Source organism: Miniopterus schreibersii, assembly GCF_964146895.1.
Source record: "Miniopterus schreibersii genome assembly, chromosome: 7".
Lineage (NCBI taxonomy): Eukaryota > Metazoa > Chordata > Mammalia > Chiroptera > Miniopteridae > Miniopterus > Miniopterus schreibersii.
In genome coordinates, this window is record NC_138108.1 from 41,525,001 (window position 1) to 41,552,954 (window position 27,954).

The 27,954-nt window shown below is 39.8% G+C and overlaps 1 protein-coding gene across 5 annotated transcripts in view; it reads right to left on the reverse strand.

The window, feature by feature from the left end:
- The window catches only part of RAPGEF4 (Rap guanine nucleotide exchange factor 4), a 249,417-nt gene that overhangs the window by 80,145 nt on the left and 141,318 nt on the right, over positions 1-27,954 (reverse strand). For 3 of the 5 annotated variants that reach the window (XM_081143392.1, XM_081143389.1, XM_081143390.1), the window contains 2 exons: positions 1,770-1,823; positions 1,376-1,482 (listed from right to left, as the gene is read on the reverse strand). In XM_081143392.1, the coding sequence (XP_080999518.1) occupies positions 1,376-1,413 (38 nt within the window). In that variant the 5' untranslated portion in view covers positions 1,414-1,482; positions 1,770-1,823. Of the gene's footprint in view, positions 1-1,375; positions 1,483-1,769; positions 1,824-25,478; positions 25,724-27,954 lie in introns of those variants that run through there. The other 2 variants (XM_081143391.1, XM_081143393.1) reach the window with 2 other exon arrangements.

Sequence of the window (27,954 nt, forward strand, 5' to 3'; positions counted from 1 at the left end):
ATAAATAAGTAAATAAATGATATTCATGGTGACCCAAGAGGAAGAATTTGCAATGATTTTCCATCTCTGTCATTTAGATGAGTTGAATCTCATCTAAATATAGTAATTTTCCTAAAAAGACACTAGTAAACAGAAGTACAAAAGTTTTATTCTGGATCTTGAAGCACATATACTCAAAGGCTTGCTATAGGGTGAACCAGGTATAATTTTATAAATTCTATCAAAGTTGACAGTCACTAGGAAGATATATACCCTTCATGGTGATGTTACAATGTGCATTCTAGCTTTGCACTGTGTCTTATGAATTTGGTTTATGTGAATCAAATGGGTTGTGACCCATACCAAGTCTGATGGGTTCTGAGGTCATGTCTAGGCCAACTGGGAAAGTGAGTCTGGCCACTGCGGGAAGAGAGCCGTGAGTCTGAACGATGGGTGCAGGCAGACAGCATGAAGGCTTGTGTGCCATATACAGGCCATTCGAATTCCTAAACCCTTAGCGAGTTGATAAAATCAAGAGTTAAAGATTAGACATAAATTCTTATTTGACTCACGATGGCTCTGTCATCCCTGACGGTTTAACTACATCATGCAGCTCCAGTCTTTATTATTTTTTTTACCTCCAGTGACAGCTATAATGAGTCCTTAATTCTATATGATTACAGCTGTGACAGTGTTGTATATCTTACTATATGCATAATAGAATAAAATCTATAGTGTTTACTTTCTAAATAAAACCTGTAAAATGCATTGTATATATTTTTTCATTCCGGCATCCTGAGGGCTTGGAACACACAACAGTGTCCAGTGGCCAGTAACTACCTAACAAATTTGTGGAATGAATAAACAATAGATTAAATGAACAGATTACTGAACCAACCTTGGTTTAAACCTTGGCTCTGCCACTCACTAGATTTATGACTTGGACAAAAACTAATCTCTCTGAGCCTCAGTTTTATAATCTGAAAAGTGGTTGTACACCTAGCAGGCTACAGTGAGGATGAAATGAGATAATGTATAGAAAGTGGCCTGGTACGGGCTTCAAGCGTAAATAAATGCTCAGTAAGTGTTAGTTGAATCTCACCTAAATACAGTAAATTTTCCTAGAAAAAACTAATAAACAGAAATACAAAAATTTTATTCTCTTTGTTCATCACAATTAAATCAATGCCCAAGCAAGCTAGTTTAGGTGTAGCCGCTGAGAGTATTAAGGCTAATTAAAGTCATGCAGCATCCACGACAAGCTTAGATCTTCCAGAACTCCTGGGAGGATTACAAAACATGCTGCCCACGCATGAAAAACAGGGAAAGGCAAGTTTGTTTCCATTTCACTAAACATGAACCCGAGGCTCGCAGCCTTTAGAATCACGGCACCTACCTGTACGTCTTTAGGTGATACTTTCTATCTCTTATCATGTGAGGTGCCCGAGAGAGAATGGCATTTCGTAAAATTTTTCCAGCCCTGAGGATCTTCTCTGAAGGAACCTGGTTTTAATCAGGTGGAAGGAGGGGAAGAGAGAGAAGAGTTTACAGAAGCAAAACCAACCAGATGAATCCTTAAATCACTTTCCAATCTGCCTCTGGCTTGCAAAATGCAACTAATTCATACATTTACATTGTTCACGTGTGCGACTGCTTTAAGTAGAGAACCGAGACACACTGAATATTTATCGTCTCTGCAGAGTGTAACTGAGGCGGCTGCTGGGATGCTCTGGCTCTCGGACCGCCTGCGGCGGTTACTGACGGTCATCAACCCACCTACATCCCATTACCTTGGGAATGGTGTTAGCAGGACGAGGAGGGACGTGAGGTTCAATGGGAGGTGTCTGAAAAATAAAATGTTAAAGCAAAAGGAAATTAAACAAAAATTCACTAAAGAAAATTATGGGTTGGGGGATAATAGGAAACATCCATTTTTATAAAACTCAAAATAGAATTAAAACAAAACAAAACACAACAAGAGTTAAAATCTGCCTACAGGACTTGAATGCACAGGCATTCAAAGGGCAAAATTAGACCATTCAATTTGCCAAAATTTAAATGTAAATTATTAAAAATGAAATAAACAGACAGATAGGAATGATTAGATGTCTGTAGGCTTAATGAGAGGGGAACGGATATCTTCTCAAAGCATAAAAACATCAGAGGAGAGGCAAAAGCAAAGCAAGAAAAGCGGGAACAGAGGCTAAAATGACTACCTCGGGGGAAGGGTCAAAGCCCTGCTTTAGGGCGGAAACCAGCAACTGCATCCCCCTTGTGGTAAAGCTTCTTTTTCTGTGTTTTTTGGGGGAAACGCCTTAATTTTTAAATAATGCTTCTTGGTGGCTGTGTGCATGCAGGTTCCTGGAAGCCACTGGAGGAGGCCGCGACCTTGTCTCTCACGTGCGAGGCAGTGCTCAGCTGTCAGGACGCTGTGCCTGTCCGAGCAGCTGGGACCTAGGTAAAGCTTCTGTCACTGTCCACATGCTTCCGCTGAAGGTGCTGTATCGGAGTCCCAGGAAAACGACTCACGACACAGCTGCAGGTTGAGTCCCCGAGTCCTACCAAAATCCCTTCTATTTCTCGGAAATACCCGGCCATGGCATGTCCCAAAGGAGACAGATAGATTCAGTCAAAGGTGGTGGTAGAACCATCAATACCACACTGTTTATGCCACTTCCAGAAGGTAAGAAGAGACGGCAGGTTTATTTATGGGTTGCGGTAGGCAAAATAATGGTTCCCCAAAAGATGTCATGTCCACACCCCCAGGGCCTGTGAATGTATTAGATTACATGGCAAAAGAGACTCCATAAGTGTGATTCAGTTAAGGATCAAAGTGGGAGGTTATCCTGGTGTTTCCAGGCGGGTCCAACGTAATCATATGGATCCTTAAAAGGCAGACGATGGAGGCAGATGAGTTAGAACCAGAGAGGTGGCAGAGTGAGTAGGACTCAGCCCGATCGTGCTGGCTTTGATGACGGGAGAGGCCAAGAGCCAAGGAATGAGGGCAACCTCTAGAAGACAATGTACGGATTTCCCCCGGAGCCTCCAGAAGGAGCTGAACTGCTGGCAACGTGATTTTAGCTCTGTGAGAGCATTTCAGACGTCTAAATTACAGCGCTGCAAGGTTATTAATTTGTGTTGTTTTAAGCCAATAAGCTTGCAGCCATTTGTTACAGTAGTCACAGAAAACTAACGCACAGATTATTATACTTCACACTAAAACCGTACATTTTGCAAATAGAAACCAATACATTGAAAATAAATTGGTAGGTTATCACTCTAACTCTAATTTTATATGAGATTATATAAATATAATTAGCGGAGGAAATAAAAATCAATATTAATTTAAAATATTTTATGTACTAACACAAATAGACATGCATGAACATATACTTATCTTTTTATCAGTGATAAATTCAGTTGTGCTGATGCTTTTAATATTATAATAACATTAAGGAAAAAGTGAAAAGACACTAAGCTTTAAGAGAAGGATAGATGAAACAGATTTATTTAGCATGACTGAAATCTCATTGAACTTAAACATTTTCATCACCTTGCTGATATCTAGTAGGCTTTTTTTTCCTCTTGAAATCACTAGGTTTGAATTAACTAAATTTTTAATTAATCAAATTTAACATGTAACATTGTGGGAGTTTAAGGTGTACAGCAGTGTTACTTTAACACATTTATATATTGTAATAACATTGCTGATATAGCGATACTTATCACCTTGCATAATTGTAGTGCAATATTATTGTCTACATTCACTGTACTGTGCATTAGGTCTCTATGGCTTATTTACCACTCATTACAAGTTTGTGCCCTGAAACACCATTCCTCTCATTCCCCCGCCCCACCCCCTGGTAATTTCCATTTTACTCTGTTTTTTTCAGGCTTAACTTTTTTAGATTCCACATATAAGTGGTATCATACAGTACTTGTCTTTCTCTGTCTGACTGTATGTCTCTTAGCATAATGTGCTCAAGGTTCATGCATGTTGTGGAAAATGGCAGAACAGCCTCCTTTCTCACGGCTGAATAATATTCCATTGTGTAAAGGTACCACATCTTTTTTATTCCCATGTTTATCTCAGCATTATTCACAATAGTTAAGATATGGAAACAACCCAAATACCCATCAATAGATGAATAGCTGATTTAACTTTTTAAAAAGCAACTTTGTGACAATAAAACATTTGGCATTGAGGAAGTGCCTTACCAGGGCTAAAACAAATACACCAGGGATATGGGTAGCAAAGTCTGAGCAAGAAAGTGGCTACCACTCATTATTTCCCACAGAGGGAATTTAATGCCTGAACTAGCTTTGTGGGTGGTGGAAGAACTAAGCCAAACAGGCGACTGGAAGGTAACCCAGATGTTAGCAAAGCAGGAAGCCTTGGGCAGAGGAACAGAAGGAGAAAGAGGCATTACCAGAGTCTGAATCAGGTGTCTTGATGTGAATTTGAACCCCAGAGAGCCCCCAGGCCCAAGAGGTATGGCCACTTTGAGGACACTGCCTACCCTCTCACTGCTGAGAGGGAGGTGACACCCTCCCCACAATTTCCCTCCAGGCAGAAGCCACAGAAACAAGGAAAAGAATTTCACTGTATAAATGATTAGGTTAGAAGTCACCTGGTAATAGCGAGATGATCAAGCAAAACCAAGGACAGAGAAGTCTGGGAAACACTGCAGAGGTTGGCCTGACCTGAAATGCACTGCAGAGCGTGGGGAGGGTGGAGAATTGCTTTGAGGACAAACAGGGCCAGGACTGGCACAGCAGGGTGGCTACAGTGGCCACGGGGCGCGGAGGGGAGGGGGGGGCAGGGCTGTGGCATCTGTCCCTCAGCCCTCTCACCCTCTCACAATTCCATATCCCTTAGGCACTGTCCATGTTGGGCTACAGACAGAAAAGGTGGGCGGTGGGTGAGCACAGAGTGAGCCTTCATTAATGCAGTGCTTCCTTAGTTTGTTTCCTGGGTGGCCCTATGTTCAGACCTATAGCCAGAAAACACATATTGCAAATGGGCCCTAAAAAGGAATGGATTCTTCTCGAATTAAATTTCATACATTTCAACACATCAATCACACGCTGAGAATAAAAATTCTTCCTTCTTACCTAGGCATGAATGAATCCAAACTGGGCTACGAAAATATGATCCTAAAAAGCTAGGCAGAGAGAACAGATAAAGGCTGGGGTATTCAGCTCTCTGCTTTTCTTGGCTTTCTCCACTGAAGACTTCCCTCAGGATTGACCATAATTGATTTTTGTTTGTTTCTGGAAAGCAGATGCATTCTACTGCTTTTTATTATGTTTTTATTACTACTGAAAAGGAGAAACAGTAAGGGAAAATATTCCTTTTGGAACCAGAGCCAATTCAGAAATACTAATCAGGTGGCGGAAAATACGAATGTAGCCTCCATTACAAGATGCACAATAACTCCCCAGTAGGTTATAATGAAGTATAAGGCACTGTAATAGGCTTTGTGAAAAACCATATTCAGGCCCTTTTGAAAGCGGGTAATTCTTTTTACTCAAGTACTTGCTCACAGAAGCCTTTTGCAAGGCACAACATTTTAAGCCAAGTGATAAGAATAACAATCTGGATGTTGACACAAAGCTCATGGCAGAACTCTGGCCACCCAGTGCAATAAAAAGTCATAGGAGCCCTCATCCAATTTAATTCAAGTATTTAATGAAGGCCTACTGTGTGCAGAGCAACGTGCTAGGCTAAAGTAGAAGACTCTGATAAAGTGCCCCATCTAAACAAGCTCTTGATCTTGATGGGAAAGCAAAACTTCTATGGGCTAAATAATTAGTGAGGCAATCTGAGTCAAATAAAAGCAACAACATTCTGGGTTTCAAATTTTCTCTCTCTCATTTCAGGTGAGGAAAATCTCTAGGAAGTGGGGGAAATAATATTCAGTTTTTGATGAAAAAATAAACTTTTAGGAGTTATATTCCCTTGTTTTGGCATTTTAGAATAATGCAACTAAAGTCTCAGAAAAGTATGCCTCATTCTTGTAAATAATGATCCTCAATGTCATCACTCTTTGGTTGACCAGATGAAATTAAAGGAACGACTAAGTCAGACTCATAGACAGATTTCACCACTCTGAAATAACTATGTAAGTTTTTCCATTTATTAAATAGTAATGGAAAAATTATCTATAGACCTCTTTGGCTTCTATCTGCAGGCTTTTTATTTTTTAAGTCTTTTCTAGTTCAAAACTGGCTTATAGATTTCCAATTTCAGCTTCCATATGTATAGAGATTAAAAGTTGTTACCCCCATCCTTACAACAAGAAAAAGCTGAACAAAGTGAAAATGACTTCTCTCGGGTCCATCAGAGAACTGAGTTTGCAGAGGAAGCTGCCACCCTGAAATGTGGAGAGACAAGGGAATCCTGAGAGTTAACAGCTGAGATTTGGCTACTTGGAACAGAAGCCACAAACTGGTAGGGACACTTAAATGGTGTTAAATTAATTAAACAAGGAAGCCATTAGGCTGATGTGGCTCGAAGACCAAGGCTGCTAATGTAAGCAAGCCCAAATCTAAGTCTGTAAATGCCTCAGGGTTATGAAACTGAAAGCTAAGGGCAACCAATCAATCACAAACAGCCAACTAGGCTTGAAGCGATAGCCAGTTAATTTCCTTGCTTTGCTTCCACCTTTTGTCTGTCAAAGCATCTCCCTGAGCTCCTATTGGTAGAGTACTCCTAACCTCTTCTGGTTGGGGTCTGCCAGATCCAAATCAACTTCTGCTCAAATGAACTTAAAATGTTTAATATGACTCAGTTTATCTTTTAACAATGGTCATTGTGATGAAATGCTAGAAACTAAAATACTTTATTAGTCTTATCCTACATGAGAGTTGGGCATTTCTTTGACTCTAGTTCCCTCTAGCCTTCCTGTCTCACCTAAGAGAGGAAAAAGGAGCTAAGAAATAATTGTGAAGGTCACAGTGTAGGGACACGTGCCCACTAAATGACTGAGATTTAATCATAAGATTATAGGACACTTCCCTTCCCCTGCGTGCCTCACGCCAGTATAAAAGTCATGGGTTACAGCTGAAATCGCTGAAAGAGGCAGACTCTAAGTTACAAAATAATCGTGAGGATGTAAGTAAAGCATAGGGAATATAGTCAACAGTATTGTGATAACTGTGTATGGTGCCAGTTGGGGTACTGGAAATCTTGAGGGGAACACTATGTAAAGTATATGACTGTCTAACCAGTAAGCTGTACACCTGAAACCAACACAAAATAAAATTGAAAGAAAAAAATGCAGACTCTATCTAAGGAGGAGTTCTTAGGGAAGCCCAAACAAAACCCAGGAGACAGAAACAAGGACACTAGAAGCCTCTGGCATCTATAAGGACAACAAACATTAAAAGCTCAAACCTTAGCCAGATTAACAAAAAGCCTCACACTAAAGGCCTACTTATCTCAGTTCCTCCTGCGAGAAACTTCACATTTGGCATTCTACCAGAAATTACAAGGCATGCTAAAGGCAAGTGAAAACAAAGTCTGAAGAGATCAAGTAAACGTCAGAGCCAGACTCAGATATGACACAGATTTCGGAATTGTCAGACAGGAAACTGAAATTGCCATGTTAACCATGGAATCGTATTCCATTAACAATGCTAATTTAAAAAGTAGACACTATGCAAGAATATACTGGGTAATATAAGCAGAGAGATGGGAACTCTGAGAAAGAAATGCCTGCCTTCCCTCTCCTTCCTGCTTGGACCCACAGCAGCAGGGAGAGCCGCAGCGGGTGGAGTGGGGGGCAGACGACACCCCTCTGCCAAGTGCTGCGACCGCCAGGCCAGTCTCCAGAGATTCCGCGCCGACAAAAGCCAGAAGTGAAAAGCTGGATCTAGCAAGTTATTTTGTAGATATTAACAAACTGATTCTAAAGTTTTATACAGAGAGGCAAAAGACCCAGACAGTCAGCACCATGTGGAAGGAGAGGCTGGAGGTGGGGGACCGAGCGGCTCCACCGTGGGACCCGCCGTAAAGCCACAGTGAGCGAGACGGTGAGGCCCTGGCAGAGCAGGCAAATGGGAACAGGACACAGAGCCCGGAGACAGGCCCACAGAAATGACCACACAAACTGATCGCTGACAAAGGAGCAAAGGCAAGGGGATAAAGCCAATCTTTTCAACAAATGGTGCTGGAACAACCGGATATATCCACAGGCAAAAAAATGAATCTGGACGCAGACCTTACACCCTTCACGAGCAATCACTCAAAATGGATCACACACCTGAATGTTAAATTATGTAACATAACAACGCATTTATAATAACATACTGTATATAATGACATGTAATATAATGAGTTACCATGTTGTGTAATTCTAGTTTGAATAAAAACATGCATAAATATCACCTTATTCCATGGACATTTGAGAATGTCCTCTGTGAGGTGCTAAAGTTAATTTATTAGAATTCAAAGGGGATTATTCTGGTAAATGATGCTAAGTTTGGGTTACAATGCTAGGTTTGGGCTACAAAATGTTTAAAATGAGATTGGCCCAATTAGGGACACAACCTCTGACAATCTGAGAAGCTATAGAAACTCCTTTAAAAAAAAAAAAAAATCAGCCCACAACAAATGATTTTTCTCATCCTTGGTGCTTTGAAGATTCATAATTAATGCATTAGATGAAGCAATTGAAGGAACCATTTGGGGAGATTAGTGATTAGGTAAGAGCCGTCCTGAACTTCTTATTTTGAGGGATCTATTGAATGTTTGCTACGGACATCAATTGTGTCCCGAGTTGACCTTCCAGCCTCTGCATGTCCTGAATCTCCATTACTGCAAATATGTCACCGCTTGTGCCACAGCCGTTTACCTGTTTCTCCAAGTACAACAAGAGCTCCTTAAAATCAAAAATCGTGTTCTTGTTAGCTCGGTATGCCGGTGGTGCTTTATGCGTAGAGATTAGTCATTAAATATTTACTTGACTAATATGTGGAGAAATCTCTGAGGAGCTTTTTGCCTGGCAGCGGTATAAAAAGAATGGAAATAATTTTTCCTCTCTTCATTTCTGAAATTCCAGTTTTGCTCTTCACTGTTAGATGGGGAAAGACCTGGTTTATTGGCTGGTGGCAGATAATGTGCGGACGACTACTTTTGTTCCTTCCTTCTCTTCAGTTCATGTCTGGAATGAGGTGTTTTAAGGCTGGAAGGGAGAAGCAGTAACCTAAAGTTGACACTTTTGCATTCCCTTTATTTAGATGAAGGAAGTTATCAAAAACTGATGGTCCCAGGGACATGAAGCCATCCCTCTCCATCATCTGGACTTTCTCTTATTTTCTCGTGATAGACACAAAATAAGTTTTGAGTTTTCACTGTTTTGAAAAGTATTTCTGAATGTTTTTTGGGACAGTGTTGAGAATTCATTCAAGGGATGGTACCCTCAAGATGCTCATACGTACATATATCCAAAATTCTGCTTATAGTTTCACGGGTTTATTGAAGTCCATACACAGATCTTAAGTATGAACATGTGTATTCTTAACTATAGAAAAAATCCACTATATAAAAGTCCAATAGAAATACGTGAATATATTCACCAAAAGACATGTAATAGGATGTTCAGAGCACAGCTATTCATAATAGCCCACCCACAACAGAATTATATATATTATGGTATATTCTCATAATGGAACTGGGGAAAGCAACTTACAGCCGCATGCAACAATGTAAACCACACAGACTTAATATCCAATGAAAGAAGGTGGGTACAGAAAGTATGTATCAAGTGATTTAATTTATCTGAAATATAAAAACAGATTACCCTTAGGTGGAGGGGTGGCTAGAGGAATATACGAGTTTCCTTGCGGGGTGATGGTGTTGTTCGGTTTCTTAATTTGGGTGTGGTTTACATGAGTGTGTTTGTGAAAATCTATTGACCTAAATGACATGTGCACATTTTTATATGCATATACTAAGTTAAAAGAAAAAAACCTATGTTGGAACGAGACATTAACTTAATCTCCTTATCAAAAAAATAAAATATTTACTAACCCTCCATTATACATAAAAATAAAGGAGACCTTGGGATTTTGAAACAACATTTTTAGGGCACCTGGTCATATGTGAGCCTGACACACGGCCCAACTGGCACCAATTTGTATACAGTGTTTCTCTGAGGGCGGCTCAAAGGGAAAAAGAGGATGCATATAAGTTTGTACACATGAAAAGCACCAGCAAAAACGTGACCACCACCAACCTCCACAGAGGGTGGCACTGAGGAGTAGGACACTTGGTGAGATGCCACCTAGCATTTTTACACATATTTATTCGTTTAGCAATTCTGGAAAAAAATGTGGAATACTGATTGCAAATGTCAAGTATCTACTGCTTACACACTAATAACGCTGTCAAAGGTATGTAAACACATGAAAAATTAAAACAAAAAGAGTATTCAAGTCGGCATATAATTAAATGTTTTACAGCTATTTCATTTAAATATTTGCTATACCTGGCAAAACATACCCTTTTCCAGCAGATCACAATAACTATTAACAAAATATCGCTGTATTTTATTTATTCATATATTCCATCACAAATACAATACAATCACATCCTTCTCAGCTACTGCGCTTAAGAAGCCCAACAATTTGACTCTCGAGAGAGTGAAAAGCATTTTTCTACAGCCAAATATAGGTTTCTGAAGATAGAAGTTGAATCCATCAAAGATCTCAGAAATTCTCACAAATACTTTTAGGTGATGTATTAAATTCAAAATAAGCGACACGCATTTAAGTTATATATTGTGGAAACTACTACTCATTTTTTAAGTTAATGACCAGTAAGAAAATGCATACACTTTTCTAGGTGGTCAGCACTGATTAATCAGCAGGCGGGTTTCACAAGATCGGAGGGATGCCTGCGCTGCCATAGGCTGGCATGAGCAGAGGAAAATCACATCTAGCCAAACCCGACACACATAAGTATTTCACAGAGGTGCAAGAAGAAGGGGGTAGCAACAGTCATCCATGGCGGCCCAAGGAGGCCTTGCCCGAGGAGGTGGGATTTGGACCGTATCTTTAGGATGAAGAACCTAAAGCCTAGAGTGTAGTGTAGGCTAGAGCCCAAAATCACAGGGGTGGGAGTTGAAAGTATTCTGAGTCTCCTAGTCCAGCTGTAGCACAGAGCTGGCTGGGAAAGGGGAGAAAGTGCAAGAAGATGGTACATGTGAAGATATTACAGATTCAGCTTTGTTAAGAAGACACTGGGAAGTCGGATTATCAATTGTAGTAAAGGCAATTTGGTTACTGGTTTTTTAAATCACAGAATAATGCATGCTCATTGGAAAGTATAAAAACATTTAATCATATAAACCATCACTCAAAGAAAACTATGATTACTATTTTGGAATATTAATATTAATCCCTTTTGTCTAAGTGTGGGTATCCATTAATTTTTAACTGAAGTGTGATAATACTCTAGGTAAAATTTTGTATCTTCCCTTTTCACATAACACTAAGTTATAAACAATTTCACATATCACTACAAATACTTTGTAGCATCATGTGAAAATTCATTAAATGTATATTTTAATGATTTAATGGTTCTGTGCCTGCACCTTTAAGTTGTTTGTAATAGTTTGCTAGCATAAATATGCAATGAATTTAGGCAAAAAGTTCCCCTCACCCAACCATGCTTGGAGTTATCTTCTCAGGATCAATTCCCAGAAGTAGAATGCCTAGGTTATGGATTCAGGTTCTTTTTTTTTTTTTTTTTTTAAAGAATGCTTTTCTTTTTTAAAAAAATCTTTACCCGAGGATATGTCTATTAATTTTAGAGAGAGAGGAAGGGAAAGGGAGAGAGAAACATCCATGTGAGAGAGAAACATTGATCAGTTGCCTCTCATATGCACCCCGACAAGGCATTGAACCCACAACCTAGATATGTTCCCTGACCCGAAACCAAACCCAAAGCCTTTTTGGTGCATTGGACAACTTTCCAACCAACTGAGCCACCCGGCTGGGGCGGATTCAGATTCTGGACACATATTGACAAATTATGAAGCTTACATTGAAGACAATTTGGATGGGACATTTCTTCTGGATAATCTCTTGGAAAAATGGTCTATCTTTGGCTTCCTGAATACAGACATTCGTTTCTGTATTAACACTAATAAATATTAATGTGGAAAAATTAATCAATTAAGACAAAAATTTCCAACAGGAAAACACAAATACATTTTCTTAACTTTTAACTGCATGCTTTGCAAAATGCCCTAAGCCATTATTTTAATAGCATAGTAACTCCCAGGTGGGAAAGGTAAAATAATTACCATGAAAGAGAGTCCTCATGCACCTTGCACAGTCCTCTGCATGGAGGAGTATTTGTCTGCATTGACTGAAAATTTTGAAAGATTTTTTTCCCCCCTGCCTCAAATAACCTAGTAGGTGAAAGCTGCAATAAATACAACTTTAGTACCAAGACAGGATAAGAGCATTCGAACAGATGACTTGACAACCTTGAAGGACTCAGGAGCCTGAGAATAGTCGGATAGTTGATCTCTGTTACGCAAAATTCCTGTAATAGCGAAACCCTATTAATGTTTTCAAGAAATATTTTAAGCCTTTACAAAGCTCATCAAAACAAAAATGATCAAAGTCCTAAAAGGCATATCGTATAAAATACGAAAACAAGGTAGAAAAGTAGCATACTACAGAAGATAGGTCATTTCACATCTGGCTCAGAAGCCGGGTTTCCTAAACCACTCTTCTTTCTTTATTTTAATCATCGAGTTGCACTGGTTTAGACAGTGGTTTCAGTTCGAAGTACACACTGCCTGGCTTAAAAAGCCAAAGCAATGTGATACATTACACTTCTAAAATTTGATTACACTCATATTTTCCTTTCTTCCCCTTTCTGTATTTCCTAATTTTCTAGAGCGTGCATAAGAAACCCTCCCAATTTTTAAAGCCTCACTGTTACTGGAGGCTGACGGAAGCTTTAGCACACTTTAGAAACCTGACATTTGTACCTCAGGGTCACAATCTTTTTTATTAACAGTAATTTGAAAGGCTTTAGAACCACTTGAACCATCTGCAGGCACAATGAGAAGGGGTCAGACGTTATTGTGTTCTTTTATTGACAAGAAACTTAAACTGTGGACATAATTTTTTGGGGAAGTAAGATGAGGATTATAGCGAACCCTTAGGAGAGATTGTCACAGTAGCTCTTGGAGAAAGGGGAAATGTTTGGCGGCATGTAACCAAATGATGACAGTCCTTTGATTCAAGCTATCAGCCAGACTGGGGTAACTCACTACACGATTTGGTGATTAACGGGCTGTTTTTGGAGAAAGCATCGAGGATCGCATTCCCATGTGCTTCACTTACAGGAGGCCCAGGTTCTGGGAGGGTTGGGCTGCACAGCCCCGGAGCAGACAGCCCTGCCGGGGGGGGGCGGGGGGGGGGGCGCGACCCTGGCAGCGACAGGGCGCCCGCGGATGGGGGGCCGAGGGGCCCGCTGCCCCCCTGCTGTCTCTACCCCGCCTGCGCTGGAAACACCGCGAATCTCTGCTCTGTGCAGCCTCCGCCGAAAGAAATGCTGGGCTCGTTTCAAAGTAAATCTCTTTTCGAAATAAAGACGGAGTTTTTCATATGTTATCTACCTTCTTACCACTTAAACCTAAAAGCATTTTTGAGGACTCAAAGTTTCAGTCTTTTACACAATGGGGTCCCCTCCAGAATGCAGAGGAGGGTGGATGACCAGGAACAGGGAGGAGGAAGGGGACAGCCTCAGATTGTTCAACATATTTGGGCCACAAGTGAGGGCAACACTGTCCCTGTGATTTAATCTTAGTATTAAAATATTTTATTGCAAAATTTCGCAAGTAAAATGCCCTGGGTGAGTCGCTATGCTTGAAAACACCATAAATAACTGGTGTGTTATTGGTTGGAGCTATCATTGCTTTTCTTACCTTAAGTAGTCATTTTGAGAACGATTTCTCTCTATCATTAGGAGGTTAAACCTCAGTGGTAGTATCACATTTTTAAAAGAGAAGCACGTGGGAATCTCTAAATAAATAGACCAGAGAAAGCTCTGAGACTATAGAGTTCACGTAAAAATTTTCTCAGGATAGAAGAACAAATACAAACAAAGGCAAAAAGTGGGATGAAAGGCAAAATAGTGAAAATCGTGTCTGATTTGGGGCTGTGGGCTAGGGAAAGCTGCTCCACTCTTTTCTTGTCTCCTCCTTTGGGCACTTCGCAATAGGTCCAGGAAAGAAGGGGAAGCAGGAAGGAGAGTTTGTGGGTTCATCCTACAGGAAAATAGTCCAGGCCCAGGGAAGGATCAGAAAAACAGTTATTAAGTGCTCTAACGCTAAGTGCTTCACATGAAGTGTCTTACTGAATCCTCGCAACAGCCCTTTGATGTAGGCACTCTTATTCCCATTTCACAGATGAGAACACTGAGGCCGAGGGAGGTGAAGTCCCTCATGCAGGGTCAGAGAGCAGACAAGTGGCAGCTCCGGCACATGAATCCTGTAGTTCATCTTCTCTCTGAAGTAAGGGTGATTTTTTTGAAAGAGCCAATCTGATCATGCCACTTTTCTATTTAAAACTTTTCAATGGCTCCCCATTCTTCTGGGAACAAATCCAAAAGTCTTAACACTATTTAAAAAGCTCTTCATAATTTCACCCCTGCTTACTTCTCCAGCCTCACTTCCCACCACCCTCCCTCCTGTACAATTGCTCACAATGTTTTTCCAGTCCCTCAAATATGCCAAACTCGTTTGTTTTGGAGGCTCTGCCCAATCTGTTCCCTCTGCCTGTCACATAGGTTCCCCTCCCCCTCCCTGATTTTCTCAGCTTTCGAGTCTCAGCAGCATGTGTCAGGCCCTCTATTTCTGTGCTTCTAGAGCTGCAGTGTCCTGTTGCAGAGCACCAGCTAGACATGAGCACTGTGCACGTGAACTGTGGCCAGCCTGAACTGTGATGTAAGTGAAATACACGCCAGAATTCACAACTAAGTACAAGGGGGAAAAAGTAAAAATGGTGATAATAATGTTTTCTATGGGTTATATGTTGAAACAGAATACACTGGGTTAAATAAAATGTAGTATTAAAATTAATTTGATCTTTTTTTTTTTTAAATGGGCTGCTAGAAAATTTTAGAGTACGAATGTGACTCATGTTACATCTGTAGAGGACAGTGCACCTTTAGGGCCCCTCCGTTCCCTTAAGTAACACCCAGTGCTATCTGACTAAAGGTCTAAGAGAAGAGGGAGGGTGATGCCTGTTTTATTCCCCCTGGTGTCCCAGTGCTGAGGACAGCGGCTGGCATGGCTTAATCTGAATTGTTGAAATAATTGTAAGGCTAATAGAAGGTGGAAGCCAGTTGGGAAAGGAGAGCAGCAAAAATATTACCTCTTTTAGCACAAAATGCGAATGTGGTCTTTAACACTTGATTTAGAAAGGAAGGAAGGAGTGGTGGTTATGAGTTTGGGCTAAGAGAATTTAAAAATATATTATTAGAGACATAAATGAGGCAAACCAACTTTAACTTGTTTACAGTTAAAAGTCTATAATATTTGTTGCATGCATTCCATGTGCCAGGTACGCTGTGAACTTTATCCGCATATTCTTATTTAATCTTCACAACAAACTTAGGAGGTAAGTTCTATTGTTATCAACCCATTTTTTAGATGATGAACCTGAGTCTTAGAGAGGTTAAGTGACTTGCTCAATGTCATATAACTAAGGAGTGTCAGAGCCAACATCTGAACCCAAGCAGTCTGGCTCCAGCCTCCCTGTTGGGATATTGCCTTAATACAGTTTCCACAGAAGTACAGTGGTCTCCCTTACCCGCAGGGGAGATACTTTCCAAGACCCCCAGTGGATGCTTGAATCTCTGCATAGTACTGAACCCTATATATACTCTGTTTTCTCCTACATATACATACCTATCACAAAGTTTAGTTCATAAACTAGGCACTATAAGAGATTAACAACAGTAACTAATAACAAAACAGAACATTTTAAACACTATACTGTAATAAAAGTTATGTGAGTGTGGTATTATTAAGTAAAATAAGGGTTACTTGAACATAAGCACTGCGATAAGGGAGAGTCGATCCGATAACTGAGACAGCTACTAAGTGACTAAAGGGCAGGGAGGACATGCAGTGTGGATACGCTGGACAAAGGGATGATTCACATCCTGGGAGGAACAGAGTAGAATGGAGCAAGATTTTATCACACTACTCAAAACGGTGCACAATTTAAAACTTAGGAATTGTTTATTTCTAGAATTTTCCATTTACTATTTTGGGCTACTGTTGACCTCGGGTAACTAAAACAGGGAAACTGAAACCACGGGTCAGGGAGGCTACTGTATAAAGAGATATCTCTGCCCATAAACACAGGCTCTACCCTAATTTCTCTAATCACTTATTTTTCACAAGCCTTAATAATAAAAAAGCATTTTATTTATTGCTTATTTTTTTGTCAGCCATGGCAGTAAGAACTTTCCATAGATTATTTTATTATCTTATAAATAAGTTTATTTAAGATTGAAGGCAAAAACACTGTACCTTCTATTCCAGTTGATAAAGTTTGTCTTTCATGGGGGAACAGGTAATCAACCTAAAACCACCATACATATAAACTGGAATTAGACAAATAAATAGAGGGCAGATGATATGAGTCAGATTTCTCACTATTGGAGTGGAGAAAAGTTATAGGCAAACATGGAGAAAAGACTAGAATAATCCATGTAGTGATGGATTAGAGATAGAAAAATCAGTATGAACTCATATTTAGCTAAATATTGATACAGATAGGTATACATAAACAAATATTTATAGATACATATATATGCTGAAGCTAGTATACCCATATGCATGTCCTTGCTCTCTCAACTGAAAGGGCTTAGAGGCAATAACAGCCCAGTAGAAACAAGCACACGTACCACCTAGATTTTAGTTTCTAATACCATCCTTCAATAAGAGAAACCAAGATCCTTGGCAAAATGGCTGTGGCTGAGATGGGGACAGGGGATATACAAGCATCTGGTTGTGTCAGAAAGTAAGAACATGTCCAAAATACAACATTGGGAGCCGTCAAAGAGACATAGGAGCCAAGTGAAAGAGCTTCCAATGGCCAAAGCTGGAACGATTTGAGCAACAAAATAAATATGGTAGTATGGGACTGTAACCCAAAGTATAAATTAAAAACCCATGAGTCCACGCTGATATAAATAAATGATTGAATACATAAATAAATATGGGGGAAGAGGCAAATCTCTCATGTAGAAGAATTCCCAAATAGTTTATGTAGATGTTCACTATGAAGGAGGTGGAGCATAACACTGACATGTGCGCAGTGCATGGTGACTTCCTTCCAGTGTTCAGTATGGAAAGAGCAGTGGGGGAGAGTGGCTTCACAGTGGAAAAACTGGCAATACTGCCTTAATCAGGTAATCAAGGTCAACATCAACAGTGATAAACCATACTGACCATATGTATTCTTGATATGATGTGATGAAAATGGTACCTCTGTGGTATTTCCACCCTCAAAACCAATAATCTAAGTCTAATGGAAAAAAGCCAGTCATATCACAATTGAGGGACATCTGCCTAAACACCTGATCGGTATCTCTCAAATCTGTCAGTCATCAGCAAGGAAAATCTGAGAAACCTACAAGAGCCTAAGGTGACAGGGCCACAACATGTAAAGTGATATCCTGGATGGGATCCTGGAACAGAAAATGACACCATGTAAAAAGAAAAGAAACCTGAATAAACAATGGACTTTAATGATAACGTATCAATACTGGTTCATAAAAAATGCTGAAAGATTAAAACTGTCAACTCATAATTCTGTATCCAGAGAAAATATCCATTAGAAATGAAGGTTAAAAAAAAAAAAAAAGACATTCCCAGATAAAGGAAAATTTAGGGAAATTGGTGGCCAGCTGATCTGTTTTACAAGAATTCCTAAAGGTAGTTTTTCACACATAAAGGGAATAATGCCAGAGGAAAATTCAGAATGTCAGAAAGGAAGGAAGAACAGTAATGCAAACAAAATCATTCCAAAAATGGGAACGGGATGGCGTGAAAACTAGCTTTTACATGATAAATATTGCTGTCTGGAAAAAAATTGTTGCAGAGGAAATTCATTCTCCAAAATGGTTGAGACAATATTAAATAATAAAATAGTCCTTTAAAAAGTTAACTGCAAAATGTAGGCTACGAAACTATATATATATAGTAAACTAAATTTTGTTTCTATATATTAAATATATAAATACACAGAGCTCTGGGTGGTGGGATTTATGGGAGATGTTTAAAATAGTTTTATGTTTCCAAATAGTCAATTTAAACTCTACTATATTTATGACCAGGAAAAGGTAACCATTGTTTGAAAAATCCACTGTCTTGCTAGACTTCATTTTAGACTCTTGGCATAAACATTTCCTTTTAGGCCCACAATATAAGCTTCGGTGACTCATCTGAATGTAAATTTGGCTCATAGATGTTAAAGACTTAAAATCAAACAGATAAAAAAGAATTCCTATATCTAGGACAAACAGAATTGCTTACATCATCTGCTGGTTCAGAATCCACCTCTAAGTATCTCAAAAGATCAAATCTTGTTCATTTCCACATCACACATGTTAAGAAGACAGGAAAAAGAAATTATAACTCTGGATGGAATGTACGGAATTTCTAAAGCACAATGCTTACTGCAATCAAAGCTGTTGCAAAACATTGTGTCAACATTATCGTCATAAGTGCTTCTGTCCTACTTCTTCATAAACAAGGGAGAAAGACCAGCCCCAGGTGAGACGCTGTTGCACTCTGATGTTATCTGAGGAAGGGACCAAGGGAAGGGACTGGTTTTTCAGTAGCCAGCTGACTGTGTCTCCCTGGGAAAGAGCAGGCAAACAGCTCCTATTTCCTGGTCCCCATTTTTCTGGGCACAGACCTTCTCTCCATCTTGAGCTCAGCCCAGGCTGACTCAGAGTTGGGGTGAAGGAACCCCATGACCCACACTAGATCAATCAGTGTCTTTCCTCAAGATTTTCTAACTGTAGCTGCCGTGGAAGAACCAGAAACGGTTGGTGGCCAGGCTTCCGGGCCTGGGGAGAAGCAGAAATAAGCAGAGCCCTTGGCTTCTGTCGGCTGAAGGCCAGCTCCACGACCTGTTCTTCCTGTGGATGGGGCTTGTGAGTCCCACCTTACCCTCTTGTTTGCTTCTGAAGTAGCCTAATAGGGGTTTCTGCCGCCTGTAACCGACATAGTCTAAAGTTACAGGGGAACTCTGCATTCCTGTGAAGGGGAGAAAGCTGGGGGCAAGGGTGGAATAGGAAGCAGTCCCTTTTCAGCAGTCCCTCGGGTCCAAGTGCTGTGGCTCGTACAATATGCGAGGTATTCTGGCACTTGACTAATTTCTGTCAGTACCACGTGCTGATGTACCTGTCGTTTTACCTCTCTCTCTCCTAGCCTGTAAAGGCTATTAGGCTGTTTGTTCTTTGAAGTCAAGAATTAGTTGTACTGGACTTTGTATCTCTAGAGACAAAGCATGTGCCCGCATGGCACTTAATAAATGTTAGTTGATTTTAACAGGATTAAATAAAATATGATAATTGTTCCTCCTATTATGGAATTACTTTACTCCTTCAAACTTTATTAATTGGAAATTTGTGACTAGGCTATAAAAATTAATTCATTTAAGAAAAAGGGGTCATTATCCCATTTAGTAGCATTAGAAACTATAAAGAGAATGATTAAACTAATTAAGAAAACAAATTGTTTCAAGCAGGCCATCGCCTTTAAAATCACCGATTCAGATAGAAATAATTTGCGGGCTAAGTTACAAATAATAGCCCTCTACCTATTCATTAAATTAGGTCCCTGAGGATGTCTATTAAGCAACACTTCGTTAGCTCGGTCCATTTGCTATTTGTACTTGAGATACACCATACACCAAGCTTCTATTCATTCAAAAGGAGACACTGGCAGTTACACAGAGTTTACTTACAAACACAAATTCTTTTAAAAGCTACAAAATATAGCAGAGTGAGGTGACAAAACTAAGAAAATTCTTGCTGATTTTTGTCTCGTTATTTTTATTTCTTTCAGACACATTCTAATTTCATTTATGCCCCAGGTACGTGTTACTCAGTATAAACACCCAACATCCAACCTCATTATCACTCTTGCTAATGTTTATTATCATTAACTATTGACTGGACCGAGGACGTAGAGAACGAAAGTATAATCACACCCCATTCCTGGATGCTGTCTAGTACAGGGACCTTCAGATCAGGCCTCCAAACTCACTTTATCCTGAGCTTTCCCTTTCGGAGCTATCGGCAGCTGCATCTGAGGTCAGGCCCCAAACACCGAAGCCCTCCTTGACTCCCTTCTTTCTCTCTCTCCTCACATTCAGCCCATCAGAAAATCCTATGAACTCCATTTTCCAAACCCATCTAGAATGCACTTCCTCCCACAGTCCCCACTGCGACTATCCCATCTTCCCCTGTCCCCATGAAGTACCGCGCTAGCTGCCCAGGAGTCAGAATTCAGTGACGCTGCTATTTCACACTATCTCCACTGCTATCGGCTTCCCTATGTGAACAGGCTTTCCCGGTATTTACTTATCCAAAAACCAAGAAGAGGAATGGAATAGAATGAATGTTAGACCCCTATTGCATATAGATAACAAATTCATTTTTAGAAAGCACCCACCTCACTCAGTCTTACATTTTCAATAATAATTTACTTGAATATGTAACATTTATTAAAAAATCTATTAAATATTTATTTTTTTTTGACAACTGTATACTACTACTAATTCTTATAACTCAATCCAGAAGAAAAAATGTAACATTTATAGTCATAAGAAATTTTTAAATGTTAAGATTTAAATTTATATACTTATGTTTGATAAATGAAAGTGTAAGAATAAGACAATCAAGAAGAGACCTTCAGTCATAAAAGTACCTTGCACCATGGGTGCCATATCAAGCCTGGAAAGCTCACATTTAGACAGTTCACATGAAGGAAAATTTTCCTCTATTTAAGTGACTTTTATGCTTGGGTCTATGTTATTATTGTTGAATCTGTATATTGACTAAAACATTGACACAATTAAAAAGTAATCTGGCCTAGAAAATATTCATTTAATAGGATAAAATTCTCTAGGGAAAACAGAATGGAAATATGATTTGGTTTAAAGAAGAAAAAAGAAATAATATAACATTGCCAACTGTTAAAGAAGAGCATATTCATATATTTTTAAACGGTAAGTAACAAATTGTTTCCCACAGTACCTAACTCTGGTTTAATACATGGGAAGCATTCTATAAAAACTTGCTTGTTAATAGAATCACTACCTGAGAACATCTGTTTCACTTACAGGATTGGAATTAAATATTTTTCTATGGACTTGCAGACTAAATACACCTCTATTTTGGAAAGCCAAAGATCAACAACATATTAGACTGGAAGACAAATGAATGAATGAATTGGATATTTCTTCCAATTTGGAAGATCCCAAGTACCGGGTATCTTACAAATAAAAATAACACGTACTGTTAATATTTCCACTTTCATCCAAAACTTTTGTGTCCTGTAACTAAAACTTCAGCGCTGAGGTTAGACATGCAGAAATATTGGAATGGCCACCAGAGGGAGCCCAAGTGTTTTTCTGAATATACGAGACACCGAAGAGTGGAAGAAAACTCCTACAAAATACAAAGCTGTGGAAGTGGGAAGCTGGGGGGTTAGTGGGAGGGGGACCATTATCTGCTTTAGTCATTTAAAATAATACCTTGTCAAATGACAGAGCCATTTTTGCATATATGTTACAAATCCCTTTACTAGACATTGCAATCCTTTAACACTTTAAGAGGATTGATTAAACATAATATTGAAAAACCTCACATACCCTAAAACTAGAAGGTCCAGGGTGGGCTGCTGTGATAACATCCATGATTCTCTGCTGGGCCCCAAACAAGCCAGGCGCCTTCTTCAGCTATCTTCATGTTCCTGCTCGGACTCTATCCTGGTCCATCTTTGCAGTGAACTTAGGGTGTGGTTTCCTCACTTTGTCTGCGATCGAGTTATCAAATTACAGCACCAAGTGAGCGCTTGGTGTGACTTGGGAATTTCTCCTTCTCCTGGCTGAGCCAAATTATATGGACATTAAGATGGATGGCTTTCCGTTTGGCATCCTAAGTTCTTCCCAGAACTCAGAACTGGACTGAGTCCTAACAGGATGCAAGAGCAACTTTATAAAGCTTCCCAGACCCAATCTCCATATACACCAGAACCCACTGGCCAACCTCAGTGAGCCCGCAGGCCAGAAAACTGTCCTCGGGCTGAGGCTACAGACAAGGGTATGATCTTATTTAGAATTAAGCTCCAGACAATATGATGTGGTGGTGTTTTTTAGAGGGGTGTCAAGTTTGGGGATTTTCCCCATGTTTTATCTTAATTGATGTCCCCCAAATTCTTTTATTGTGGTAGTTCAGGGATCACCATTTTATCGCTGAGGAAACTGAAGCTCATGGAGGTAAGTGACTTGTACAATGTCACTGGCTATTAAGTGCCAGGGACAAAAACTGATGCATTTCTGGGGACATGGACTCTAAAAATAAATGAGTATTGAACTCATTCATACTAATGCCTCCTGAGATAGAAAATGTCTTCTTCCTTTTCTTCCAAATTACAGGTGAGTGAAAAGCATGACAGAGTGACTTTAATGACTTAGTACTTGTTTTTTATCTAGTATTCCCCTCATAGTATATTTTCCTAAGTAATGTTATTATGTTATCATGTATACAAATAAATTAGTACAAATTAAATTCCACAAGGTTAAGTCATCTGCTGAATGCTGGTAGATTTAACATGCTGATCAATGCCTTTACTATGGAATCAAAAGCATTCTTATTAATTTTGACAATGATACCCATTTGGGTGGGGGTGGCTGGTACTTAGAACTGGAATGAAATTTAAAATGACCTTGACAAATGGAAAAGGTAAAAGAGGGCAAGATTCAATAGAGAGCTTTGCTGAGTGATTCATTCAAGGAAAGGGGGAAAGAACACAGGAGAACATCAGGCCTGAGGGAGCACCGACGGGGCAATCACTGCAGGAAAGGAGCTGGGGATCAGAGCGAACAGCAGGCTTCTGAGGCATCAGCCATCTAGATCTGTCGTTTAAAAAAGAAAACATGATATTGGGAGGTACAAATAGTGGGAAATTCAAGCTCATTCCCCATCTGCATTCAAAACAGATCAAGCTTGAGGGGTTAAAAATATGGTGTTTTGTTGAGACCAGGAAATGCTTGAAGCTTGGAAGCCAGATTTGGATTACTTTGAAAGGGATTCTAGAAAGCAGAGTATCCACAATAATGAACAGTTTTAAATTCAGATCCTATGAAATTAGCCTCAAAAGAGAAGGTTCTGGAACTCTGCTACTTTGTTCATGCAATATTCTCCTTTCCTTTCCACCTGGATAACATCCATTTCCACCAAGAGTGCATGCAGGCATTTCCTCCTCTGTGAGGCCTGCTCTGAGCCCCCCCTTCCCTGAGAATGCAAAGACCCCCCATGTGTCTCCTGAGAGCACACTGTGGCTTGCAGCACTGGCTAAGCGCTTGGCACGCTTCATCTCATTAATCCCCCTGGAAGTCTCCTGGGGTAAGACACTACCATTACTCCTACTCTGTAGATGAGGAAACAGAGGACCAAGGAGGTTAACTAACTTGTCCACCTTCACTTGGGTAGTAAGTGGCAGAGCTGGACGTCAACTCAAGCCCGAGAGCTCCTAAGGCCATGTCCTCATGCCACACTCTCTGCCCACATGTGCCCGTGACACTTCATTGTACTTTTGTGTTCACACTTCTCCATCTGCTGACTGCAGTTCCCTGAAGGTACCATATTTTATTTTAGTAGCCCCACATGGGCCTGGGATTGATGGATGTACCCATGATAAATGAAAGGTTTTCGAGCAAACAGATGGCATATTCTATGGGTATTTCTGAATTACTCTTTGACTGAAGGAAAATAGAAAATAAAACTAAGTTGAAGTGAAGAGAACTTAAACATTCATAAAAATTGGCAATATGAATGCCAGGTCATATTACTAAAGGTGGCTTGACAACTTCCTTTCCTGAAAATTTAAGAATGGAAATAGTTAAATATATATTTATATAATCAAACATATGTATGTGTCTATATATGCATGTATGTGCATGTGCATATCTACCGTCTATCTCTCTTCAATGCAATTTTACCTAAAGGTAAAGACAATGAGTACAGAATATTTTAATATCTATGGACTCAGGGGAGCCTGTCTGACACAGAATTGTTATTAGAAGAGAATCCAAGTCCTAAATGACATGTAATCACTAGATTAATTTACCCAATCTGAGAACACTACAATTTTCTCTCCTAAACATAAGACATATTTTGCAAATAATTTGGTTTCAATTTCTCAAAACAAGAACAATAAAAATTCAAAGTCATCAAACATAAATGATACTATATATTTTATTCTCACAATCAGTGGAGATAAACGCGCTAGCAGCCCAAAGTTACTGGTGATGAACATAATTGCCTGCAGCACAGGATGAGATATTTCTGAAGACAATTCCCTCTCCCATAACTTGGGGATCAGCAGTAGAGCACATAATTATCAACATGAGATTATGTTGCTCGTCCCCGCTGACAGTGGAACTAATTCTCAGCAGCGAGCTAATACTGAGCAGGCTCACCTCAAGGCCATGCTCTTTTTTTAAAGTGAGAACCGGGAGAAGCTGTTGGCTAAAGAGATTGGGAAATCTCATTTCTTTCATTCTGATGATGTTTAACTATTAAACGCTATCCAGGTTCTCTCTGTGATATCTGGCCAAGTCAAATTCTGATTACAGAAATGATTAAGAGAATATATTCAAAGCAACCCTAGAAAACTATCAGTGACAACCCGAAAAAACTATCAGCCTGGCAGCAACATGAAAAAGTTCTATGTCCCAAAGAAACTTTTTAAATGTAGAGGAACCAAAATCGGAACATTAAAACAATCACCAAATGTAATTCGTAATATTATAAACATAATTCTAAAATATGTTAACAAGGCACCGCCCAAATGCACCCTAATATGTGGCCCTTTGCCAAGCAAACTCCCGGCAAGCAAGTCCCGTGAACCTGGCTGAGAGCAGTTAGAGGCAACAAACACGTGGTCTGATTGACACACCAGGTTAGGCTCTTAGAATGCCATCTGCATTCACTGTTTACTCTTTAGCTGAAGGCCAACCACACATTCCCCTAAAAATTCAATCAATATACCACCGCAGAAGCAAGAGACAGAGACGGTAGGGTCAGCTTTCACAACAGAGAGGAACAGATGGACTGAAAAGCAGAAACAATTCAGCAGGGGCACTGCGCCCCGTAAAACGAGTAACTCACAAACACAAACATGTCTTCAGAGAGCTGAAGCTGTCCTTGGCACCTTGGACATTGTCACTGGTGTTCTCCAGGAGGCTGGGCAAAGCAAGTCTTGGCTCGCTGAGCTACGCATTCCAATAGGCCAGCTGAAGAAGTGACTATTTACACACCAGACGTCGCACGGAACGGGGTCAGCCGCCCCTAGGTCTAATCTTCACTTGGGCGGTAAGCAATTTGTCCTTCAACACTCAAAACAAGGAGGCTCAGGGTTTTCCGAGTCTCCAGCCTTTGGGAGGTTTGCTCTCCTGTGCAGGGACCTGCACCCCAGCCACGTGACACCCGTGCTGTCCGAGGGTGGTGGCGGCCCCAGGGAAGCCACTCTCGCCCGGAGCGGGCTGGGCAGGCCCGCGGACTCGCCAACACACCCCGATAAGCTCTGCGCGCCAGCCCTGTTCAGGCAGGATTTTCAAAACTTCTGTGCTCTGCAGAAAACTGCTCGTTTCACTCAGTCAGTGTTCTAAAGGTGAAGTTGAAAGGTTTTACAGGGTTTTGTGGGATTGTCTAAGTTTTTTACAGGTTAAGTTTGTATCAGGATACACGCCTACAGTTTTCTTTATCTGGCCCAGGATCATAGCTAACGTATAACTGTAAAATAAGATGTTGTTATTTATTTGGTGTAAAACATTCTAATTTGTTTTCTCTCACCTTGAAAAAGAGCAATAGAGATAAATGTTATTATAGTCCCTAAAAATTCCTAAAATTCCTAACCTTTGAACCCTAATAGTTGTTTATTATTACTTTATTTATTACCCTCTTCTTAATGAGAATTTTCACAAACTGTGTAGATTACTTCCTTACCATTTGCCATGTAAAACCTTATGTCTTTATAATAATTTCTGAAAATCATTCTTCATATAAATGACCTGTGATTTTTATTTTATTTTTTATTATTATTATTATTTTAAATATATTTTTATTGATTTCAGAGAGAGGAAAGGAGAGAGACAGACACGCAGACAGAAACGTCAATGATGAGAGTGTCATTGGGGATTGAACCCGCAACCCGGGCATGTGCCCTGACCAGGAATCGAACCCTGATCGCCTGGATCCTAGGTCGACGCTCAACCGCTAAGCCACGCCCGGCTGGGCGACCTGTGATTTTAAAAGTTTGACAAACTTAAAGTCATCTTTTTTAAATGAGACCTACAAATAGTTTTATAAGACCCTCCCCCGAGCTTGCTCATTACTAATAGCCAGCATCAGTTCCTCTAGCGCTGTGGAAACCTTTGACCTCTGCATTGAGAGTGTTTTATACTGGGAAGTACTCTCTCGTATCTAGCAAGAAGCTTGCTGGTGACACAATCAATACTATAACTGCCTAAAAAATAAAGATCTCAGATGATCTTTTTGGGAGCAAGATGTTATAAGTCAGGAAATGGGATTACTTTGTAAAATCTTCCTGAGTTTATTTTCTGGCTTCTTGCACATTTAAGAAGAAAAGCATAAACTTCTAAGACTGCGAAACTCCATAGCAGTTGTCTCCCAAAAGGACACAGCACAGCAAGCAACACAATCTACGTAAGTAGCAAAAATTACAGACAAGCTCATTCTTTCTAAGGGCAACCGTAATGTTCAACCATAAAGCTTTCTTTTACTGTGATTATTTTAGCTTTTGTGTTGAACATGGGCAGTCAGGTATGGCACAGATAGAAAACAGAAAATATACAACTTAAACAGATCAAAGAAAAAAAATTCTTTATAAACCCAACAGCCCCAAACAATCACAACCCTATCAATATAGTCTACTTGCTTTATTGGCTCAATGGTCGTTTTTCTAATATTTTCATCAATTATTTTATAGGTTCCAGTATCCTGTGGTATCTAAAGTCAAGAATCTCTATCAATTACAATAAGTAATAAACAATATAATCCAGCAAATTAACTGCCAGCCCATTTGTTTCTACAAAAGTACGATTTATCAAAAGAAAGTTCTTTTTATGCAAGGTAAGCCTGGTCTGGAAATAAAATATAGCTGGCAAGGCAAGTAAAAAACACTACTTACTGACATCTGCATATTTTATTAAAAATTGAACATGGTGATTAACAAAATCGAGAGTAAGAGCTGGAAAGGAGAATATATTCTTTCCACAAAGACTCTGTTTGGACACCGAAATAATAGTCTAAGAGCTTTTTTTTCAGTCACAGGCGTATTATTGCTATTTAGAAACATAAAGGGAATATAATATTGCCCAGCATTGTAGTTAAAGAAGGTAAAGTATTAAAAGAAACCATCACAACACAACTTGTCTCTTCTAAAGGAAAAACTTAAATGAACACCACTTTAAGGATCTTAAGCTTCTTTTTATCTTTCTAGAGTTTCAGCTCTGCTCACGAATGTCTTTCATCTCATTTGCTGTACTTTGACTGATGGCACTGGAGAGGCTTCCTGAGAGCACAGGGTGACATTACATCCACTCTATTTGCTGATGGAGAAAACGTGTGTTTTTCCTTTTGCCAGAAGATGTGACACAGAATGGCCC